At 43.8% G+C, this 9816-nt stretch overlaps 1 protein-coding gene across 1 annotated transcript; it reads left to right on the forward strand.

The window, feature by feature from the left end:
- Positions 1-233: 233 nt before the first annotated feature.
- Positions 234-8511, forward strand: LOC138883393 (uncharacterized). Its single transcript, XM_070164076.1, has 5 exons — positions 234-494; positions 837-1764; positions 2932-4069; positions 4181-4310; positions 8434-8511. The coding sequence occupies exons 1-5, from the start codon at positions 234-236 to the stop codon at positions 8509-8511; spliced, it is 2535 nt and encodes an 844-aa protein (XP_070020177.1).
- The last annotated feature ends 1305 nt before the right edge of the window (positions 8512-9816 follow it).

Below are 9816 nucleotides of genomic sequence, written 5' to 3' on the forward strand. Positions count from 1 at the left end.
ACAGGCACAGACCCAGAGGCCAATACGCAGGATTTCCTTGATGAAATATATAAGACCCTTCGAGTGATGAAGGCTACAGAGATGGAGGGGGTTGAGTTGGCTTCATACAGGTTGAGGGGAGCAGCGTATTCATGGTTCGAGATGTGGGAGGATTCCCGTGGGGAGGAAAACCTCCAGCTAGATGGGATGAGTTTGTAGATGCATTCATGGACCACTTCTTGCCTGTCGAGACAATGGAGGCCTGTGCCACTAAGTTTGAGGTCCTCAAGCAGGGAAGTATGAGTGTTTGGGAGTACCACATGGAGTTTGTGAGATTGTCCAAGTATGCTCCCCAGTTAGTGTCGACCATGGGTGATCGAGTTCGGCGATTTGTTCAGGGTCTTAGTCCCTTGGTGGTGAACGAGGCTGCTATAGCGGCCTTACACTCAGATATGAATTATGGGAAGATTGTGGGATTCGCTCAGGCCACAGAGGCTAGGAAGTTGAAAATACGGGCATAAAGGGAGAGTAACAGCAGGGCCCGATCAGTGGGTCACTCAGGGAGAATAGTTCAGAGAAGGGGGCCATCAGGGTCATCCCAGTCATATGCTCAGTCCTCAGCGAGCGCGCCGCCATCTGTGCATAGTTATCAGTAGAGCAGTCACTTGAGACTAGGTTCAGATAGCAAGAGACCCCATCAGTCCGGTCGTCCAAGAGGGGGATCACAGCAACATGGGGGAGCTCTATGCCCTAAGTGTGGGAGATTCCATACGAAGGCTTGTTATTTGGATATCCCGGTGTGTTATAGATGCGGGGTGAGAGTTCATATCCAACGGGACTGTCATGCGCCCAGACAGGGCACGGGTAGGGGATTTGCTCAACCATCCGGTTCTTCAGCTGCTACATCATCCGCGCGCTCTCCAGCTCTAGCAGGGCGTGGTGCAATTAGGGGTGGAGCTCGTGGTAGAAGTGGACCTAGCCGATTTTACGCTTTGAGTGGTCGCCAGAGTGCAAAAGCTTCTCCAAATGTTGTCACAGGTATCTTGTCTGTTCAGGCCATTGATTGTTATGCTCTTATTGATCCGAGGTCCTCTTTGTCTTATGTCACCCCATTCATTGCTTCAAGTTTTGGGGTAGAACCCGAACAGCTTCATGATCCGTTCTCTGTATCAACTCCTGTTGGTGATTCTATCACAGCCGCGCGAGTTTATAGGAATTGTGTTGTCACGGTACGTGGTCGTGCTACCACGGCCGATCTTATTGAGCTTGAAATGGTGGATTTTGATGTGATTATGGGAATGGACTGGCTTTATTCATGCTTTGCTAAACTTGACTGCCGAACGAGAGTCATGAGGCTTGAGTTCCCTAATGAGCCGGTTATTGAGTGGAATGGAAATGGTGTGGTGCCGAAAGGTAGGTTTATTTTCTACCTTAAGGCTTCAAAGATGATTATAAAGGGGTGTATCTACCATTTGGTCCGGGTGGCGGATACCACTTCAGAAGTGTCAGCCCCCGAGTCCGTGCCAGTCGTGAATGAGTTTCTTGAAGTGTTTCTGGATGAGCTTCCAGGGATCCCACCAGATAGGGAGATTGATTTCGGGATTGATGTATTGCCAGATACGCAGCCAATATCTATTCCACCATACAGGATGGCGCCAGCGGAGTTAAGGGAGTTAAAGGAGCAGCTGAAGGATTTATTAGATAAGGGGTTCATACGGCCAAGTGTGTCGCCGTGGGGTGCTCCGGTTCTTTTTGTCAGGAAGAAGGATGGGTCGCTCCGGATGTGTATTGATTATCGGCAGCTTAACAAGGTCACCATCAAGAATAAATATCCTTTGCCTCGGATAGATGATTTGTTCGACCAATTGCAAGGTGCAAGGTTCTTCTCCAAAATTGATCTACGGTCCGGGTATCACCAATTGAAGATTAGAGAGCAGGATATTCCTAAGACCGCTTTCAGAACTCGCTATGGTCACTTTGAATTCTTGGTCATGTCTTTTGGGCTAACCAACGCCCTGACATCTTTCATGGATCTTATGAACCGGGTCTTCAAGACATTTCTAGACTCCTTTGTGATTGTTTTCATTGATGACATCCTTGTTTATTCGCGGAGCCGGGAGGATCATGCCGATCACCTCAGGGCAGTTCTACAGACCCTTTATCAGCACCAGTTGTATGCTAAATTTTCAAAATGTGAATTTTGGTTGGAGTCCGTTACCTTTCTGGGCCATGTTGTTTCCAGTGAAGGGATTCAGGTGGATCCCCAGAAGATTGCAGCAGTAAAAGATTGGCCTAGACCCACGACCCCGACGGAGATCCGTAGCTTCTTGGGTTTAGCGGGGTATTATCAGAGGTTTGTGGAGGGATTCTCTACCCTCGCCTACCCTTTGACTAAGTTGACGCAGAAAGCAGTTAAATTCCAATGGTCCGATGCTTGTAAAAAGAGTTTTCAAGAATTGAAATCAAGGTTGACAACAACACTGGTATTAGCCCTGCCAGAGGGTACAAAGGGATTTGTGGTGTATTGCGATGCTTCGAGAGTCGGGCTCGGGTGTGTACTGATGCAACATGGAAAGGTTATAGCCTACGCTTCTAGGCAACTCAAGAATCATGAAAAGCACTATCCAACTCATGACTTAGAGCTTGCAGCGGTGGTGTTCGCACTAAAGATTTGGCGACATTATCTATACGGGGTCCATGTGGATGTATTCACGGACCACAAGAGCCTTCAATATATTTTCAAGCAGAAGATGTTAAATCTAAGGCAACGAAGATGGCTAGAATTACTCAAGGACTATGACATTGATATTCTCTATCACCCGGGGAAGGCTAATGTTGTGGCATACGCTCTTAGTCGAAAATCCATGGGAAGTTTGACTCATTTGGAGGCATATCAAAGACCGTTAGCCAGGGAGGTTCACCAATTGTCCAGTTTGGGAGTTCGCCTTGCAGACTCTAATGAAGGAGGAGTAATTGTACAGAATGGGACTGAATCATCGCTCGTGGCAGAGGTGAAAGAGAAGCAATTTAATGATCCGTTGTTAGCACAACTGAAGGAGGGGATTCATAAACACAAGACCACAGTTTTTTCCGTTGGCATGAATGATGGTACCCTACGGTACCAAGACCGCCTGTGTGTTCCTGATATCGGCGGTCTTCGGGAAAGGATCATGGCAGAGGCTCACACTTCCAGGTATTCCGTGCACCCAGGTTCTACAAAAATGTATCATGATCTCAAGGAAATTTATTGGTGGAACAACATGAAGAGGGATGTGGCGGATTTTGTGGCGAAATGTCTGAATTGTCAACAAGTGAAGGCCAAACATCAAAGGCCCGGTGGATTGGCTCAATGCATAGAAATTCCAACGTGTAAATGGGAGATGATTAACATGGATTTTGTGGTAGGGTTGTCGTGCACTCCGCGCAAATTTGACTCAATTTGGGTGATCGTGGATCGACTCACGAAATCAGCGCATTTCTTGCCAGTTAAATCTACCGACACAGCGGAACAATATGCTCAGCTGTATATCAAAGAAATAGTCAGGTTGCATGGCACTCCAGTCTCAATCATTTTAGATCGCGGGGCTCAGTTTACAACCCACTTTTGGAAGAAGTTTCAGCAAGGTTTGAGTACGCAGGTAAACCTTAGCACAACTTTTCATCCACAAACCGATGGGCAAGTAGAGTGGACTATTCAGACGCTTGAAGACATGTTACATGCTTATACTATTGATTTCAAGGGTAGTTGGGATGACCATTTGCCGGTCATAGAATTTGCTTACAACAACAGCTTCCATGCTAGTATCCAAATGGCACCGTTCGAAGCATTGTACGGTAGGAGATGTAGGTCTCCCATCGGATGGTTCGAGGTTGGAGAAGAGGAATTGATAGGGCCGGACCTCATGTATCAGGCCATGGAGAAAGTCAACCTTATTAAAGAAAGGTTGAAAATTGCTCAAAGTCGCCAAAAATCCTATTTGGATGTGCGTCGCAGAGATTTGGAGTTCAAAGAAGACAATTGGGTATTCTTGAAAGTTTCCCCAATGAAGGGTATCATGCGATTTGGAAGGAAGGGAAAATTAAGTCCGAGGTATGTCGGACCATACAAAATCATTCATAGAATTGGTCAGGTGGCATACAAACTCGAGTTGCCACCCGAGATGTCATTGGTACACCCGGTCTTTCATGTGTCTATGTTAAGGAAGGTAGTAGGGGATCCGTCCACCATCGTGCCAGTCGAGACTATTGAGGTGAATGAAGATCTATCATATGAAGAAGTCCCAGTTGCCATTCTTGATAGGCAAGTTCGAAAACTGAGAAATAAGGAAATTGTATCCGTGAAAGTATTATGGCGGAACCAGCAAGTTGAGGAAGCCACTTGGGAAGCCGAGGAAGAAATGAGAAAGAAGTACCCACATTTGTTTGAATAGTTATATAATAGCTTTCATGCATTTGGTTCCTATAAACTCTTATCTTTTGATTTGATCTATGTTAAACTATTCCATTTTGATTATGTATGTTGCCTATGCGGCCATGGTTGGTGTTGAACAAGTTATGTTATGTCTATGGAACATGTATATGCTATTAGGATATGTATCCGGGGACCTCTGACAGGTGGATAGTCCTAGTTACAAAGGAAACTCTAGCAAAATTTTCGGAAATTTAAGGAGTTAGCCAAATTCGGGGCTGATGATATATTTCATAATGTGAAAAGCAGAAGGTATATAAGGATGAATAATGAATGAAACTTGATCCTCATTCGAGGATGAATGATCTTAAGCGGGGGAGAATGTAAATCCCCAGAAAATTTTGCTTAGTAATTTAAGACTTCGTGGTGCCAAGGTAGGCTAAATATTTTATCTTGCGTACAAATGAGGAATTAAGGATATTATGGATATCAATTGGATATATTAATAAGTGTATAAGTCATATTAGAAGTGAATTGGGGTATAAGGAGAGACCTAAGTCTAAGCCAAGTTATAAAAATTCATAATTGACGAAAGTTGCAAATGAGTGCGCACAAGACCTCACTTTGGACAATTATATATCCAGTTATATAAGGATTTGTGTGATGCACAGCCTATTAAATAAAAGTTTTTTGAGTCTAGTTTCCAACGCTTCAAACCGTTCATCATTCGGACATTCCTACACAATGTTATGACCAAATTACCAAAGCAGCGCAGATATTTGAACTACCGCGGCGCCCCATGCGGCGCCCGGCGCGCCGCGCCAGTAGTAATTCCAGTATGGTCCGAAATTTCATTTCCAGACACATTTTGCACAGACGCCCCATGCCCCGCGGCGCCCTACGCGGCGCGGCAGTAAAAAAAATGGGTTTTTAAGTCCCGAACCCCATTTCATTTAACTCGATTGAGGTTTATTTTTGGGGAAATTTTTGGTATTCTAGAGTGAAGGGAGAGCGATTCTAGAGAGAGGAAAGGGGAAAACTAAAGATTTCACTACTCTTCCTTGAATCACACCTTGAAATCGCATCAAAGGGTTGCTAAGGCTTCAAAGAGGTAAGAATTTCTTTTCCCCAATTCTTCAACTTTGAAATCTAACTAGAAATGGGTAATTAGTAAGATGATTCTTGGATGTGAGAGTATTCATTATTCATGCATGTACAAATTAGGTTTGTGGGAAGATTGTTGAATATAAACAAGTAAAGATTGGGTTGGGAAATGAAGGGAATCTTGTAAAAGAGATTTGAAATCAAGATGCACAACTAGTAATTGATAAAATTCTCAAATGAGCTAGAATTATGAATATCTTCCTAATTTGTGTTCAAATTTTGTTATGTCTCAAAATAGATTGAAGTTGCTAGAATTTCCGGAATATCGTAGTAATTAAAGGAAAGATCAAGAAAGGTATGTATGGCTAACTTTGACCTTTGTAAAGTCACTTTGTTTGGTATACGAATATTTGGTATGTGATATCTACGTGGATTATTTGTGGAATTCTTGTGATTGGTATGATTTGATTGATCGTGGTTAAGTCTCCCGATATAATGGTGTACGTAATTGGCAATAAACCAAATGTGTGATTGTGAATGTGTTATGTGGTAAGAGTTGAGAAACAAATGATGGAAGGAAATCGTAAATGATGCAGTTGGAACAACTGTGGTAAGAACATATATGGCTTGTATTGGCAATTATCGCGGTGACATATAATGCATATGAGTTGTTGATTATGATGGAAATAGTATTGATGGCTATAGAAATTCTGTGAGAATTGTTGTTGTTGTTCTTTGTGAATTTTTGTTGTTGTTGTTGTGTTGTTTGTGAATTGTGATTGTTTGGTGGGATCGGGTTGCGCGCCGCAACACGAAGTAATAAGGTGTGGGTTGTGGTGATTAGGGTGGCCGAGGTAATAAAGGTGGCCGAGGTAACAAGGGTGGAAAAGTGATCGAAATCACTATTGAAATGAAAATATGAGAAATTGTGAAATCATTGATGAGAAAATGTTGAAGGGGAAATGGAGAGATTGTAACTTGTTTGGCTTGATGGTTTTCTTTCATGTGTATTTGATTGTTGGTTCCATGACTACTTGTTACTTGTGTATGGTTTGAGTTTACTTAGGGCAAGTTTGTTCATACATACCAGTACAATTCAAATGTGCTGACGTCCCTTTTGCCGGGGGCGCTACATTCGTGTTATGATTGTAGGTGGATCCATAGCAGGTACTCCAGTCCACCGACCGTAGCTCCCCTTCACTTTCCGCCAGAAGCATTGGTGAGCCCTTTTCCTCCCGGGGCCTTACGTGGCTCATGCCGCTTTTTATTTCAGAGTCTTGTTTTGGTTTTTGGTGTAAGGTATAGCCGGAGCCTTGTTACCGGCAAGTATTGTATCACTCTTTTGTATCCCTAGAGGCTCCGTAGACAGGAAATGTGGGTTATGTACTTATGTATTTTGGGCAGTATAACTTGTAAACCACGCTAAGTAACTATGTATGCTATGTAAATCTCGTAAGAATGTGTTTAAATTTATAAATGGCTATTTCACTTGGTTAATGGGAAATGGAAACGCGGGGTAACACGTGGAATAAGAAAGGCACCCAGGTCTGCTTGGCTGGGGCTGGCCGGTCGAGCCCCTCGGTTTTGGGGCATGACAAGGGGGTTGCCCCGGTTTATGTGCGGACTGTGGTGCGATACCCCAATAAAGCTAGTGATAACTTCTCGTGCCACTGCTTATGCTTCTTTATCATTTTCCTTAGTATCTTCTTGATATCTTATTGGCGGCCTCTACAGCTCCGTTCATCTGAGGTCTGTAGGCTGTAGAATTCTTGTGTTTGATCCTGAAGGTTTCACACATGGCTTTCATCAAGTCACTGTTGAGATTGGAACCATTATTAGTAATGATTGATTCTGGAATTCCGAACTGACAAATGATACGGTCGCGGACGAAGTCTGCTGTGAATTTCTTAGTCACTGCCTTGTATGATGCTGCTTCAACCCATTTGGTGAAATAATCAATTGCCACTAGGATGAACCTGTGCCCATTTGATGTGGAAGGTTCGATTGGTCCGATAACATCCATTCCCCAAGCGGCGAACGACCATGGTGAGCTTGTTGCATTAAGCTCGTTTGGAGGCACCTTTATCATATCTACATGTATATGATAGCGGTGGCACTTTCGGACATACTGGATGCAGTATGTTTCCATAGTCATCCAAAAATAACCAGCTCGGAGTATCTTCTTGGCTAAGACAAAGCCATTAATATGTGGCCCGCAGGTCCCAACATGGATTTCTTCTAGAAATTTAAATGCTTCCTTTGCGTCGACACACCTTTGTAATCCCAAATCAGGAGTCCTCCACTGTGAAAGAAATTGTTGGATGACCTCCGAAGCGTGCACTTCTAAATAACATTTGCAAGCTTTGGGTATTCTCCTTTCGCCAAGTATTCCTTGATATCATGAAACCAAGGTTTTCCATCCACTTCTTCTTCAACGTGAGCATAGTAAGCTGGCTGATCGTAGATCTTTACTGGAATAGGGTCAATGAAATTCTTATCTGGATGTTGTATCATGGATGATAGGGTAGCCAATGCATCAGCAAACTCATTTTGGACTCTAGGAACATGCTGGAACTCTATCTTTGTGAACCTCTTTCTCAACTCCTGTACGTGATGCAGATAAGGGAGTATCTTGGAGTTCTTGGTCGCCCATTCTTCTCGGACCTGATATATAATTAAGTCTAAATCCCCAATCACTAGCAACTCTTGAATGTTCATGTCGATGGCCATCTTGAGTCCCAAGATGCAGGCCTCGTACTCAACCATGTTGTTGGTGCAAGGGAATCTGAGTTTGGCAGACACCGGATAATGCTGACCGGTTTCTGACACTAGGACTGCTCCTATGCCAACTCCTTTGAAATTTCCTACTCCATCGAAAAACATTCTCCAACCGTCATAGGATTCTACAATGTCTTCGCCTATGAATGATATCTCTTTATCAGGAAAATGCGTATTTAAGGATTCGTATTCTCCGTCCACGGAATTCTCGACAAGATGATCTGCCAAAGCCTGTCCCTTGATTGCTTTCTGAGTTACGTAGATAATGTCGAATTCACTCAGCAGGATTTGCCACTTGGCTAGCTTGCCAGTGGGCATGGGCTTCTGAAAGATGTACTTCAACGGATCCATCCTTGATATGAGATACGTGGTATAGGCATAGAAATAGTGCCTCAACTTCTGAGCTACCCAAGTCAGAGCACAACAGGTGCGTTCTAACAGAGAATACTGGGCCTCGTAAGGGGTGAACTTCTTGTTAAGATAGTAGATGGCCTGCTCCTTCCTCCCCGTTTCATCATGTTGCCCAAGAACACAGCCGAACACTCCATCTAGCACTGCAAGGTAGAGTAATAGGGGTCTACCCGGCTCGGGCGGGACCAAAACTGGAAGTGTGGATAGGTACTCCTTGATTCTGTCGAAGGCCCTCTAGCAGTCATCAGTCCATTTGGTAGCGGCGTCCTTCTTCAACATCTTAAATATTAGCTCACAGATGACAGTAGATTGAGCTATGAACCGACTGATGTAGTTAAGTCTCCCCAAGAAACTCATTAATTCTTTCTTATTCTTTGGCGGTGGCAATTCTTGAATAGCTTTGACCTTTGATGGATCCAGTTCTATTCCTCGGCGACTCATAATGAACCCAAGTAGTTTTCCGGTAGGAACCCCAAATGCACATTTTGCGGGATTCAGCTTCAAGTTGTACCTTCTCAGTCTATTGAAGAACCTCCTCAAATCTTCCATGTGATCAGTGGTTTTCTTGGATTTGATGATGACACCATCTACATACACTTTGATCTCTCTATGTATCATATCATGGAAAATGGTAGTCATGGCCCTCATGTAGGTGGCCCCAGCATTCTTTAACCCGAATGGCATCATCTTGTAACAGTACATTCCCCACGGAGTAATGAAAGCCGTTTTATCAGTGTCTTCTTCATCCATCCAGATCTGATGATACCTAGCAAAACAATCCACGAATGACTACAACTCATGCTTGGCGCAATTGTCAATCAGGATGTGTATGTTTGGCAAGGGGAAGTCGTCTTTTGGACTGGCCTTGTTGAGATCCCAGTAGTCGGCACAGACTCTGACCTTCCCTTCCTTCTTCGGCACTAGCACAATATTGGCTAACCATGTCTAATATTCTACTACCCTGAGAACCTTAGCTTTGACTTGCTTAGTGACTTCTTCCTTGATTTTCAAACTCATGTCAGGCTTGAACTTTCTGAGCTTCTGCTTTACCGGTGGACATGTCGGATTAGTTGGCAGTTTGTGAGCCACAATAGATGTACTCAGACCAGTCATGTCATCATACGACCAAGCGAATA

This window comes from Nicotiana sylvestris, chromosome 12 (genome assembly GCF_000393655.2).
Source record: "Nicotiana sylvestris chromosome 12, ASM39365v2, whole genome shotgun sequence".
NCBI classification, from domain to species: domain Eukaryota; kingdom Viridiplantae; phylum Streptophyta; class Magnoliopsida; order Solanales; family Solanaceae; genus Nicotiana; species Nicotiana sylvestris.

What these genes read in the sequence shown, in the direction of transcription:
- LOC138883393 (XM_070164076.1), top strand. Translation starts at nt 234, where the DNA reads ATGGAGGCCTGTGCCACTAAGTTTGAGGTCCTCAAGCAGGGAAGTATG. An exon ending in CTAGGAAGTTGAAAATACGG is followed by an intron (nt 495 to 836) that starts GCATAAAGGGAG and finishes GCGCCCAGACAG; the next exon opens with GGCACGGGTAGGGGATTTGC. An exon ending in AACTGAGAAATAAGGAAATT is followed by an intron (nt 4,311 to 8,433) that starts GTATCCGTGAAA and finishes TCTCTTTATCAG; the next exon opens with GAAAATGCGTATTTAAGGAT.